We start from the raw sequence: 14548 nt of genomic DNA, 5'->3' as shown, positions 1-14548 counted from the left end.
GATCTCTGTTATGTCTTAGAAATGTCTGCTTCTTGGCATTGACCATAAAAAGAATCGAGATAATACTTCCCCATCTTGGGACAGCGATTTGAAATACTTTGATAAATGTGAGTCGCTCCTTTGGAAAAGAAACTTTGTGCCTAGAAATATGGAAAATAGATTACTCCAACATCACTTTCTCTTTGTAAGGTCCAGGTAGCTGATATAACTAGAAGGAACTATGTTACAGTCCCTCTATAGTGTCAGTATAATTGTTTTGAAAAACTTTATGTGGATTCTGCTTCTTTGAGAAACTTATTGCCTTACACTGAAGAATCTATACTCCTTTTTAGGAACCAAACCACAAAGACAAAAGCCAGCGAAAGCTTCTTTTTGTTCTGTGTTACCTGACTGCACAGCAGGAGAGCTGAAACAAACATTTCAAAGTGTCTCAGTTCTTGTTTCATAGGAAATGCAGGGGTTTGGAGGACAGGCAGAAACTGCCTCTCCTTTTCTGGAGGTGAAAGGAATAGAAGTCTGTGGGTGGGCTGTCCATGGGGGAGCTGGGAAGCAGTGGAGGAGAGAAAACAGAGGTAAAAGCTCTTGTATTTTGAATACAAACCAGTTTATTTTTTATATATATATATATTTATTTTTATTTATTTATGTATTTTTTAAAGTAGAGTATGTCTGTCTTCTTTACTAGGGATGAAAGTGAGCAGAGAATCAAGTAGATGGGCAACAAAGAGGGAGTGAGAGCTGAGAAGGTCAGCGCTGCACTATCTAATGCTAAGGCACCTTTTTGCCTTGTCGGCTTCTCAGCCTTAAGCTAGGTTCTCCTTCATTCCCGGGGGCTTTGAGACATGGTCTGTGGGGAGACCTAAATCCTGTTAGACTGATACGTCTGGGGGAGAAATACTTTTGTATTTGCAAGACCTGAAATAAGGGCAGTGACCTTAAGGCTAAGTGCAGGCTGAGAGTAATTGTTCAGTAGGACAGTGAAGCATCTTAGGAGGTGGTTCACAGAAGGCAGCATTCAGTCCTGCTCTTCAAAAACAGCAAGGTGCTTATCTCTCCACATGGTATCCAGCTATGAATCTTTTTTTGACTCTAGACAGTAAAGCCAGGTCAGTCCTTTGCTGAAAAAAGAACCACTAGAAAGAGCTGCTTCCTCTACAAAAGTTCAGTGCATAATGCATATGACTGGGAGGCAAAGTACTTGTTTCCAAATTCCTACGCTACTGTGTTTTTGAGCAGAGACATAGATTCAGGTCTTTTGCAACTCAAGCAAATATTCCTAACCATCAGAGTATTAGATATTCTAAATCAGTTTTCTCTCCCTCGTTTAGGTTGAAATAATTCCATTCTATATAAATAATCATCTTCTAGATGAGGCATCTGAGCTGCACTTTTCCCCTTGAGAATGTTATAAACCTCCGAACTGCAGAGCCAATCAAACCCTCACTCCCAGATGCTACCTAATTATCCATTTGTAATGAAAAAAGCACTGAAGGAGAGACCAAGAGAGACTCTTTCACAGACTACTGAGCATCCTTGTAGCCAGGGGCACTTTCCTGGGAGGTGGGAAGTGCCACTAGATGCTACAGTCTAAAACAGGTAGAGAGAGATTTCCAAATCTTCCATTGGCGTCAGTTCTTTGCAGGATAAAACAGACCATTTCCTCTAACTCCTAATAGATTTCCTTTTTGGCTTCATTGAGTAGACAAGCTTTGGGAATGCATGTTGACTGGGTCATCCAGAGAAGACAGGAAAAATGCTTAGCTGGAGAGTGTGAAGATGGCAGCTCAGTGGCCTTGCAGTGGGACAAGATCCATGGCAGAAGCAAGATGCCAGAGGGAATTCAGACACGCCGCAAGTGTAGATGGTGAAAGTGTTTTGATACTGAAGTCCTTCTGTACTGCTGCACCTTACTTAGCTTTGCAAATCCATTCCAAGATATTTAGTCTAACATAAGGTCTCTGTGTTTCAATCTGCACTTGTGAAATATCTTTTTTTTAGAACACAGTGTGTTTGTTACTTATTACAAGAGGCATCAGCAAGCTATTAAAATTTATCAGTACTTTGACAGATGTTGACTATTTTAACATAGATAAACTTCTTTGTTTCTCAGAACCATGTGTTGGTTAATGTTAATGCTTGAATGACAACTGTATTATTCTGTATGAATCTGAATACAGAATATATACATCTATCAACTAGTTATATATTTCCTTGGAAGTAGTTCACTGCAGAAACACAGGACTCAGAACATATAAGTTTGAGAGAATAAAATGTTATCAGTATCAATTTGGCATTACTTCTCCCTAAAAAAACACAGTAATGTCATCAAAGTTATTCTGAAGGAGTATTAACTCTGCCTTCCCTCCCCTAATTTTTGTATTTATATACATATATTTCACTTTTTTACCAAAATACACATTTAAAAAATTATTTTATTTTATTTTAGAATTTTATTTTATTTTAATTTTTCACCTGTTATGAATCTGTATTGGCTTTGCAGTAAATATCAATTTTAGCATTGGGATGTCTCCTTTCTGGTAGGTATACAGCTACCTTTGTTATGTTGGATGCACCACAGGATGTTGTCATCTAACCCGGAACATTCACTATCGCTCCCTGGTGGAGCCTCCCGTGTTTCTTGAAATACACTGCATTGTGAATAGTACCTTTGAAACTTATGCGTATATATAGCTTGCCTACACTGTACACAGTTATGAATAGCTTTATATAATTTGATTTTTAAAATCTACTGCTTAAAGTTAAAACAGTCTTGGAAAGTCAGGATGAAAAGATGCTGGGCCACACCTCTGTAAAGGGCTGAGTGATGCGCTGTTTCGAACTGGTGAATTCCTGGTGATTCTAGCTTCATTGGCTGTGACATCTTTCAGGTGTCGACAGCCTGAGAACCCTGTCTTTCTATGGATGAACAAAAAAGCCCTTTTACTTATAACCTTAACATGATGTTCATTTGGGTTCAGCTATATAGTAATATATTTTTGAACTTTACATGGATTTTAGAGTTCTAACACGGAAAGTCATGAAAAAATACTCACAGGCTGTCCAGGCTCATCTCCTCCAAGGATCCTGAAGCCAAAACCAGACTCCATTCTCCGAAGGTGAACATCCAGCTCCTTGTAATCGGGACCTGGATTAAAGGGAAATCCCACTGAGCAAAGCATTTTGGTTTTGCCTTGAGAATTTGCACCATCTTCCCCTCTCCACCACCCTGCCCTCCCCACCTCGTGTTCATTGCACATGACTAATGGCAGCCTGGTTAGAGCTGGTGGAAACAAATGGGACACAATGTGTTGTACACAGACAAGGAGGAGACACTTGAAAATGCAGGTGTCTTGGAGGATGATTATGTTCAGTAAAATAAACTAAACCCAAGCTACAACACATTCACAGGCGAACAGTACAGGAAAAGTCTTTCCAAAATAGAGGTTATAAAGGTGCCTTCTTCCTAAGACTGACTGCATAATATTTTTCTGTTCAGCCACCTCTGGCATTTAATCTGCGTTTTCCTTGCAGTTTGTTAAAACCTAAAGAAAATAAACTGAAATGGGAGATAAAGATACATAGAAAAATTATCAATCCAACTTACAAAAGATGAATAATCATTATAGGCCATTTTACTTCCACACACATATAAAACAGTATGTCGTTTTTATGTAATGTAGCTTTTAAGTATTCCACTTTCAGGTAATACCGTCAATAAAGAGTTTTCACAAAAGCTATCATTATAAGCCTCTGAGTCTTAAGGTTTAAACTGAAAGCTAACATCATTAACTTGAACTCCTTAATGCTACTCAATTAAGGTCTCAGCAGCTTTATGAATCATTAAAATTGTGCTTCCATATGCCTGCATAATGTGCCTGTAAACATATATTCTGTCCTGGAATATCTGAGTTCAGGAAAGTAGCATTTTTTAAAACTCAGTTTCTTATAAAAGAACCTTTATCTTCATTTGAAAGAGCTTCTTGTTTTGGGTTTTGATGCACTCGAAGAGCAAAAGAGAAATTTTAAATAAAATTTTGAATAGTATAAAGTGGAATAGTAAGCAGTTAAAGTAGTGGGAAATTGTTTTGAGTATTGCTTTGTCTGAAATACTTTGGGCTCATCAGCTAAAGTAGGACAGTTATGAACAAGAGTGGTCTTTTGTACAAATTGCACTCCAGTCTATAAGTTGTTGCACATTTAGGTGCACATTTAGACATTGTTGCCAACCCCAAAAGACAAAAAGGGATGGGTAGGTGTATTCCAGCCAACTGTTTCTAATGTCTCCAGTCATGTCTTGTTTCCTCAGGAGGGGAGAGACTACAGATGGCTGAAATACCATGCTTCGGCCACTCTCATTTATAGATCCCCCGACAGCATCAGCGGACACCTACCAAACTGCTGAGTTGGGCAGATCCCAGATCCAGTCTGGAATTAGAACTGTTTTAGTCTTGTCAGGTCTTGCAAAAGCAGAGATGCAGAACTACATGCAGTGGCTCTATACTATGATCATGCCATAAAAATCCTCTCTAGACAGCAGCATGGTGCATTGTTGCAGCAAGATATGTTGGTATGAGTGAGACAATCTGTCCCAAATGTTTTGGTTGGTAAAATGAAAGTATTACCTTTCCCTACAAACTTGCTTTTCATATACTTAGAAGAGAATCCCAAAAAGATTCTAAAAGCTTATTATTATGATTTTTTTTCCCAATTTATTTGATGTTTCTCAACATTGAATAAAAGAACACATGAAGTTTGTGCAAGTACAGCGTGTTAAACTAATGCAAATTTTGTTTAAAAGTCATGAGAGGCAAAGGAATTCTAAGATTAAAGCAACACTCTGCCCTTACTTAATTTGCTGTGCCTAAGTGTTACAAGGTTGGGGTTTAGTATTAGGGAGAGGACCTTGCAGATAGACACACTAGGATCAACTTTTATAGCGAAGTCTGACAGTCAAAGGCACCAGTCAAAGGCACCAGTCAAAGGAAACACCAGCGGTTTGACACAAATCAAGCACTACTTTTTTTTTTTTTTTCCTACACACCTGAGTGGATGTGCAGAGTTTGGAATACATTAAGAAAGTGTAAGAATGTCCGATTATGAAGAGTACACACTTTGCCACGCTGAGATGAAGAATCAACTCAAACACATACATTTACAAAGCTGATCCAAACCAATGCTAGCACCAGATTCCAAAATAAGCAGTATAAAGTTTTTTAAATGACGCTGCTTTTCTACCTGTTTAGAATGGACTAAGTAAGCTAGGTTGACCCTGAAAAGGCATGTGGACATACTTTTCTTTTCTATGAGCTCTAACAGTTTGTGACTGACTATGGCCATCACCCTTGCTCAGAAGAGCCTTTGCTCCCCAAAAGGTGGAAAGTCTATAGAACACATTCTCTGCCAACAGTTCCCAGTCCACTGATAGCTGCCTTTAAAAATGATGTTTTCTGTACCACCACGCAATCAAAACATGGGACTAGAAAGGATCCCTGGGCCATCTAGTCCAGCTAGACTCTCTGTTACGCAAACTTCTGAGGCAAAAAACACACAGACCTTACCAGGGAGGACATAAGCAAAGAAGACAATGCACATCTGTGCCAGTTTGTGACCTTCGTTGCTAGGTCACCTGCCTCATCCAGAGTTTTTACTGACGGATTTTACTTGCTTTTTCACTGTAATATATTATTATCTTCATAAACTGACTAATGTACTTGAGAACATTTCCTCCACTGCTATTGCTGGTTGTTTAACTCTCATGCTTGGTGTGATGACATGACTCCCTTGGCTGCACAGACCAGCTCTCCACTGGTCTGGAGACAGATACACCACAGATATCCGAGGTTATGTGGCTGAACGGGGACCTTATTCCCACCCCTAGTTTTTGTGCTTAGGTCATTAATGAAACACAGAAGACTTATTTCAAGGCTCATCACTAATATTATCCCTTCAATCCAGAAACTATTCTTCTAGTATAATTACTTATCCACTTTCTAGCCATTCCTTTTTATATTCTACGTCTTAAGTACTGTCTTCTCCAGGCTAACATGGAGTACATCAATTATAACTGACATCTAGGAAAATAAACATTTGTTGAATTCTAGATTTATTAAACATGCATCACTTGTTTGGGCAAAAAATCCTTTACCAGCTTATTCTGACACAACCAGCCTTTCGCCGAATCCTTTTCATTAGGTCTCAATTTATCTCCATACTGGTAGCTAGGTATTATTTAACTGAAAATATACTCTAAAGACTTGATGATGAAATCTCCTTTTTTCCTTTTTTCTAAAGCTAGGTAAGTCATTTGCTACTACACATTCTTATTACAGGAGCCCATGCTTGGTAGATTTACTAAAAATCCCTACTATAATGTGCCAGCAGTTTCAATATTCCTAAGTGTACATTGATCAATTACTCTTACCCAGGTAAGTGATTGCATTTCCTCTGACATTTCTTCAGTGCTTACTTCTCTATGATTCTGGTTCTTTTTCTCGTTGCAAAGGATTGTTAGATAAACTAAATTTTGTCTGTTCTTGCTGGAGCAGATTTTCAATTGATCATACTCACAAAGGAAATTACCTATACTTACAGTAAAATGACACTCCTGTGCCTTGCAATATACAGCAAACTGTTGGTTAATATGAATTCATTATGGAAAACAGGTCTTTTTTTTTCCCCTTGGTAAGCTAGATTGGAACCTGTGGATCATGCCAAGTAAGAAGCAATGAGCAGGTCTGCAGGCACAGGAGTCAAGCCAAGGCTGAATTAGTATAGTCTTTTACACAGCTTTCCTTCTAGCCAATGTAATTCACCTGAATGTCCCATCTCCTACCAGTTTCACTGAAAACAGAGTTTCAGCTTAAAGTCAATATTTCTGATTTCATAATACAGGTATCTTGTGCAAGAATGACAATGTCCCCTGTCATCCCTTACTTTTCTGCATGTGTATATTGGAAAAAGAACTTTTTGTTTCCTTGTTAGTAACTTCATTGCTTTCTTATAGCTATAGCATATTTTTTATTTTGTGTGTCTGTGTGTAAAAGAAAATTTTCTTAGAGTCATTTAGTCTACAAAAGACAAAACCAAATCACTGCTAGGTTATAAAACCAGCTGGCTCCCATGAATTCAAGAGTGACATTGGGCAAGCTGTGATATGATCATTGCTGCACAGTGAGGATGGTAAAGAGCATTGGGAAATTCTGCTTTTTGGTTCCTGGAAGACAGGGAATTTGCTTAAAATGTAAAGGCACCAGAATAGATTGCTACTGAACAATAGTGAGTTCTCAAATGTGCAGATGTGATTATCAACCCTCAGCTACATTTCTATACTGTATTCCTCTGAATTCCAAGGTGAGTTACACATTGTACAATTGTTTCTTAAAGGTATGTAGAGAAAATATATTCCTGAAGATGATTAATTAATTTCCTGTATGAGTCAAGTCACACAAGTTCCAAGTGATTTTTATAGTGATAAAGCTGGTATTTTGAGTGATGCTTTTAGTGTTGAGAATGACTCTTTTTTTTTTTTTAATTTATTTATTTTTTTATTAAATCTCATCCATATTGCAATTAAAAGAAACATGAAGAGCTTCATTGTAATAATTTTGCAGTCTTTCTGGGTGTACTCAACTTTCATTTTAAAAGCCATATATTTCATCTTCATATTTATAGAGAGGAAAAGCTAGTAAATAAAGACTCCACTATGAAAATAATTCAAGTAAAAAATAAAAAAGTATTCTAACCTACTCAATGTATAAACTCTGAAGTGGTATGCAAAACCAGCACAAAATCATATTTAATTTAGGAGCCTTGTTCGAGCTGTGTAAGACTAGAAAAGATTTTAATGGGATCGTCAAAACAGCCTTTGTATGGGATGCCTTGTTCTAACTGTTCACTTAAGATCAGATCAGGATTTTTTTAAACAGATCCATTGCCATTTTACAGGACAGATGTTGATTCACACACCACTAAAACCTTTTATTTTTGAAAGCACTTGCTTTTAGTTTTTATTTCAGAACAAGATATGTATGGGAACAAGGAATGGTTGGGTCTGCATAATGCAGTTTTGTTCTTTTGCAAATGAAGATGAATCTATTTTTTTTTTTTTTTTGCGCAAAATAATGCTTAAGCTAAGTTTTGGGCATGAGCTATGGAGAAATATTCTTATGTTAAAAAGTGTACACTAACATATGAAAGCAGATGTAATACATTGTAAAACATACACAAAAACTGTCTGAAGAAAAAGAAGAATACTTTTCCGTGTTCAAAATATAAACCTATTGTGTAAAAAAAAAAAAGAGAAAAAAAAAAGAAAAAAAAAAGATTTAGAGTGAGCCTTCTATAACCCTGCAAATCTCATACAAAAATAAAATGGTGACTTGGCAGCCATGACTGCCCATATTCTAGAGAAGTGATTAAAGAAAGAAGAATTACTAAAACATAAAATGAAGGACAATTAGTTTACAGGACAATGAAGGCTGAAGAATACTTGCCAGAGGAATCCACTCGAAAACCAGTCCTGGGCAGCACTTGTTCTGAATAGGAAAATGGGGAATCAAAGTTGAAATAAATTTCTCAATTTATTTAAAGATGCAGCATCACTTTCTCTGCTGTGTTTTGAATTACCAAAGGGCAGTTTCCACTTTCTGTTGCACATATTTTTTTCTCTTCCCCCCCTTCCTGACTTTCTAGGCAGTATATGCACATATTCCTGCTAGATGTAGACCTCCCTGTCCATTTCTATGCAGAGCGAAAGGGATAGAAAGATGGTAACGTTCCTTTAACAGAACATTGCTTATGATGAAGACAAAAGTATTAATGCATTCAAAATTATGGAAAATAGTGACAATATTTGTGCTTATTCAAGCACAGCAATAAAAGGAAAAGTTTAATGACTATGTTTAGTTGACCTGACCACTACTTTTATTCAATTCAGCTGCAAACATATACAGATACTTTGCTGGTATTAGAGGGGTCAGGAACAAATCTATAGGTGAATTCTGTTACACTTCTTTTGCTGATTTTTAAATGCTGTAACTAAGAGCTTGTTTTATGATCCCTACAGCATCCAGAGTGAGTTGCAAAACATCCCAAACAAGAAGTAGGCATTGGCCTACTGACAGTAAATAGGCAAATAAAGCACTAGTGTGTTCACGTGAATCTAAACCAAAATATAATTGCCAGTCATATTTGATGGTATGAATATGGTAAGGTCTGTAACATCAGCATCTGTAGGACAAGGATTCAACAGATGAGTGAATTTTATCTTCCTGAGACAGAAGATAGGAATAAGTACGTCATTCCAGGCAGAAAGAGACCAGAGCATGCACTGGAGGGCAGCACTTTTAGCTGAGCCTTATTTGGTTGTAGAGAGGGAAATGAGAAGACACTATTTCATTTATGAACAGCTCTTTATCACCTTGAAAGATTTTGGACTAAAGATACCTGCCTGGCCTTCTGGTGGACTGCTTCATAAAGGTAGCAGTGATAGCAGCTGAGTAATTCACAGTTCACTTGAGTCAATACTGAATAAATGCTCTAGGATAAAAACATTTCCCCCAAAATAAAGATGGAGGCTACTGAATGTCTTATGACTTTTTTTTTTTTTTTTTTTTTTTTTGGGTTAGAGTATCTACCATGCCATGACCTGCTCAAATTCACAAGACTGATATCCAGCTTACCTAAAATACGGTCTAGGGACTTGAGTGGATGGGAAAAGCCCTTTGAATATGGTGTTTTGATTGTATCCATGTTCACCTGTTGTGTTGGAAGTTGTGTCATATGGGCTATAGTGTTCTAGTTTCTAGGTGGCTGCATGCCTTTACTTTGGTGGTTATAGGAGTTCCTTCACATGCTTTAGACTTTTTAACGTGATTTGGGATCCTTTGAGATGAGAGGTGTTATCTAAATGTAAATTATTCTATCAGCACAACTCCCCAAAATCAGCACCTTTGAAACTGATGCTGCTCCATTGCAAACGTGGAGAAATGGTTCTTTTTACCCACAGCTTTTCAGGATTTTAATGGAATTTTTAAAAGAGGCAGAATGATTTTAAGGTACAGAAAGCAATTTCATCTTGATAGTCTCGATAAGCTTTTATGTTTGAAAGGACCCAAGCCCTTTCTGGTGGTCATCGAGCTAGAATTACTCCTTTGAGCTGCTGTAAGATTGGTTAATTCTTTTTCCAGTTCTGCTTCCAGTCACCCTAATATCCCTTAGATTTGGTCTCAAGCAGCAAAGTGAGTAAAGTGAAAGAAGCACAACTGTGCGCAGTGACAAATCAGGGAACAACTTGCTATGTTAAGATTTTTTTTTTTAAGTTAGCAGTACAGTTTGGCAAATTTTTGTTGTGGCCAAACAAAAGTGACCGTCAATGATCTAATTTCTTTCAGAGCTTGTACTGGGAGTATACACTCCCATATGGGTGTCTTTGCTCTGCCTCTGGAGAACCTCATATAAAGTCTCATGGCTTTATTTATAAGTTCTACTCATAATTTACCATTCAACATCTAGCATTTGTTTTTGTTGTAGTTTAGAAATTCACACCTCTGAAACTTGGTATTTTGCTATGCTGAAGATGTTGAATCAAGCCTAAAAGGTCTTAAACATACGATTGACAGAAAGATAAACCTAAACGTAGACCTTAATTTTTTTGTAAATAGACCAAAACTATGTTCCATTCGGGAGGAATTTGCCACCAGCAGTCTCTGTCTGTGTGCAGTGCAGGATATTTGTAATTATTTCACTGGCACTTTGAAAAATAGAGTATCATCTAACTGACTGGGCTCGTGAGATAGGCAAACTGTTAGCAACCAGTAAAAAACTTTAAAGAGGGATGATATTTGAATAACATTTAACATATAAGAAAGAGTTTTAGTAGCAACATCTGCCTATGGCAAACGCAGGGATATAGGTAGCTCTTTCCAAAGCTCTCATAGCTCCAGGCTCAAAGACTCTGCAGAGCAGTGGCTTCCAAGGGAAGATGAAGGACCACTGCGTCTAGTCCTCAGCTAGGCAGAATGCACATCATCTGTGCATGTTCTGGCACCTTGTATCTGCCTAGAACAAACTGAACTGGTAATTTTACCAAACCCTGACAGACTCTAGCAAGATTGTTTTTATAAAAAGCTCTGAAATACTTTTTATAGGAAGCTAACCTTTATGTATGGCAATTTGAAACTTTCCATTTCCCTACTATTAAATTCATTTTGGCATTTTCTAAAGTTTGACTGCATTTATCTCCCTGTATCCACCTCTCAGGAAATGTGGCAGCAGAAGGCATATTTGGAGAGGCCAGGCTAAAGAGACCAGACTGCCCACTACTACTTCCACCATGAACAGACCTTCAAAGTGCAGACAGAGGAAGAGGGTAGAGGATTCACTAGTACGAAAAGAGCATCCCAAGTGTCTTCCCTCTCTGTATCCTATATCTTTGACTTCTCTAAAAGTAAAGCAGTAAAGAGAAGAATGAATTATTTTTTGATAATAAGTCTCAAGAAATCACTATCAAGGCATCTGTACTGCCTGATTTTTTTTCCTCTCTTTTGTTTTTTTTTGTGGTTCTCATAGATGTTATCTCAATAGAATAAAAAAAATCACAAAACTCTAGATAATCATCCATTTACCCAGCATCTGTGCAGGCTGAAACAGAAATCAAAACATTGCTGCAAGGAGTCTGCCTATCTCTAGGTGATCCAGTTTTGGTAACTTCAGTTACTCCTGTGGCTAGCAGAAACCTCTGGTAGCATCCTACACACAGATGGCATCTTTCCCAATACAGGTAGGTCTTTTCCTTTCTTCCGTTGTTCACAATGGCAGCTGAATAAGTGTGGGCTGCAGAGACCTTCCTGCTGTTGCATGGAAGAGGTTGCATTTGGAAGAGGAAAAGTGGAGATGGTTCATTTGGGAGCAACTGTTTCAGCAGCAGCTGCACCAGCACCAGCAGCAATTCCTCCAAATGCTATTTCACTGGTGATACTTCCCATGTTGGGTTAGATGGCAGTGCAAGAGGAAGCTCTGGATTGTGAAGCTATTTGCTGCTCATACAGTTATCTCCTGCTCTATCTGGTCAAAGACCAGATCCAGCCCATCTGCCCACTGTTGGATCCATATGCTTTAACCTATTCTTGAAAATTTCTGTTTACTGTGGCTCTCTAGGAAATCTCAGTCAGTATTTATAAAATATCCTTACATCTAGAGATCTTCTTCTAATCTTTATCAAATCTACCTTCCTGCAGTTTTATCCCATTACTTCTTGACTGTGTAGACAAGCAGATTTTTTTTTTTTTGGTGTGTGGGGGGTGCAAATCCAGTTCTCTCAATAAATTGGATAAAATAAAATAAAGATCTTATCTGAGCTCAAACAGTGGCTACTATGCCAATCACCTGTGAGATACCCTCTCTATAACTGCTAAATAAGGAGAGAATTTACAATAAATAGGATGAGAGGTTGGCTTATTGGTTTGTTCAATTTTAGTTTCCTTTCTTTACGTAAAGTGCTTAATAGCTGTTTCCATCCTCTTTATTGTTGGTTACCTCTCCTGAACCAAATATCCCATATTCCCGTTATCCATCTGTTTGCAGGACGAGAAAACAAGGTTGCTAATTTGATAAGGTCTTGGTTAGGAAGGAAGATTTGTAGTGTCTTTTATTGGACCAGCTGTTATACTGGAAAAAAAACAACACGGTATTAGACTCAGGGTTCCCTCTGTCAGAAGTCATTTCAGGCCTTCTTGGATCTTATTTCTAAACATTGTAATATAAAGAGAAATTTCTAGGAATTTCTAGACACTCAGAAGCAAGGAACAAAACAACCATAATATGAGCTTTCCTTACAACTAACTCCAAGTCATGAATACAGTTATATCATGAATTCTTGCATTTCTTTGGGGGAACACAGATTATACACCGCTTCTTTGCAAAGATTTTCACACACATAAAATGTGTAGATATCCATATTTCTATCTGATCTCAGAGGAAACTCACATTTACCAGCCTACCTTCTGGCAACCAGTTAAAAGACTTATTTTATTTAAAGTATTTATTTTTAAAGAATGCAGTCAGATGTAACATATGATGTGTGTTAGCATTTGCTGGCTGTAATCTGATCATGCATGTCAGTCAGATCATTACCTGTATTCTGATCATTAGCAAAGTGAAAGACCAAGAACTGGGGAATGACTCTTTTGTTTAGTAGATACAGCTGAAAGACTCCTGAAGTTGCAAACTATGAAAATAAGGGCAGAGTTTAAACAAGTCTGTTTCAGTAAAAATAGGCATCTAAATAAGAACATTTGAGAGTACAGTTTAGGGAAGAATCTCTTCTCGTCTTTCTAACCAGTAATCAGTTCAATGTGTCAAAAATATAAAACAAATAATAATAAAAAAAACCCTCTTTTGATAGTAACTGTATTAAACAAGTAAAATATGAAATAGAAGAGGAATTGTTCCTTATGGGGAGAGCACCCTGAAAAATCCATGGGGGTGTAGGTGACATCCTAGTGTTTGAAAAGAAAGGAAAAATACCTACACTATGCTTCTTTAAATAATCTAGCTGACTCCTGTTACTGTGTTTGCTGGAGAAAAAAGTTTGGGAAGAAAAGGTGAATGGGAAAATTCTGATGAATAGGGACTAACTAGTTTGGTGATTACTGCATTGTGAATGCAACTGTGTAGACCTAAATCTAAACTGGATTTCATGATATCTTCAAGAGCTGAGGAATGTGAAGCTCTGATCTTTAACAGCTGGAAGAAAGAAGGCAGAAGGCTTTCCTGTTGATTTGACTGAGTCACCTGTCATGCTCCTCTCACCTATGAACAGAGCCGATGCATGGGCACAGACTGCCTGTCTCTTCTGTTGGATCATTTCCTCCTCAAGCTTGATAGTGGAGCTATATCAGAATATGAAACCACATTTGCTATGTTCGTCATCTTTGTACTCCTCCTCCCAGGAAGAACTTCTTTACCTCAGTCTGCTGAAGGTGTATGATTCTGGCTTGGGCATCATAGACTGACATATAACAGAAATAAATTTGAACTATGGGGACTACTATGGGAGCTCAAAGGCTCTTACTATACACCAAAATTTCCATATCAGGTAAATCAAAAGCCAAAGGTAGGTTTGCTATCAGAAGATAGGACAGTAAAAAACTCGCAGATCTGGCTTTATGCTTAGTTTAAAATAAATTACACTCTGTAAATACATTTTAAGAAGTCATAGTTTTGAAAATGAAATCTGCAAAATATTTATGAAAGTAAATAAACAATAAACAAGAGCTGGGACACAATCCTGTCTGAACTGAAATGAAAATAATGTTTCAGCATCTCAGTCCTACCCATGAGAGTTTTACAAATTAACAAGATGAATATGATCATGTAACAATGTCCTCACCAAACATGGCAAAGAGCTGTTTGAAAGTGTCCACAGGCAATGCTCTTCCCATTGGTCTCATGCCATGCTCAGCAGAAGATGATAACCTGTGACCAATTCTCCAATGCTTACAAGTCAGTTTTCTTACTTAGATTATTACTTTGACTTCTTAAGTACACC

At 37.5% G+C, this 14548-nt stretch overlaps 1 protein-coding gene across 16 annotated transcripts in view; it reads right to left on the bottom strand.

Annotated features, from left to right (window-relative positions):
- Positions 1 to 14548, bottom strand: part of MAGI2 (membrane associated guanylate kinase, WW and PDZ domain containing 2) — a 771534-nt gene that overhangs the window by 68445 nt on the left and 688541 nt on the right. For 12 of the 16 annotated variants that reach the window (XM_048068443.2, XM_066990186.1, XM_066990188.1 and 9 more), the window contains 2 exons: positions 8493 to 8534; positions 3054 to 3145 (listed from right to left, as the gene is read on the bottom strand). In XM_048068443.2, coding sequence (XP_047924400.2) covers positions 3054 to 3145; positions 8493 to 8534 — 134 coding nt within the window. The remainder of the gene's footprint in view (positions 1 to 3053; positions 3146 to 8492; positions 8535 to 14548) is intronic. The other 4 variants (XM_066990180.1, XM_066990181.1, XM_048068445.2 and 1 more) reach the window with 1 other exon arrangement.

Source organism: Anser cygnoides, chromosome 1, assembly GCF_040182565.1.
Source record: "Anser cygnoides isolate HZ-2024a breed goose chromosome 1, Taihu_goose_T2T_genome, whole genome shotgun sequence".
In the NCBI taxonomy this organism is placed as follows: Eukaryota; Metazoa; Chordata; class Aves; order Anseriformes; family Anatidae; genus Anser; species Anser cygnoides.
Note: the sequence above shows the minus strand (reverse complement) of the source record. Positions and strands in the feature narration are given on the sequence as shown.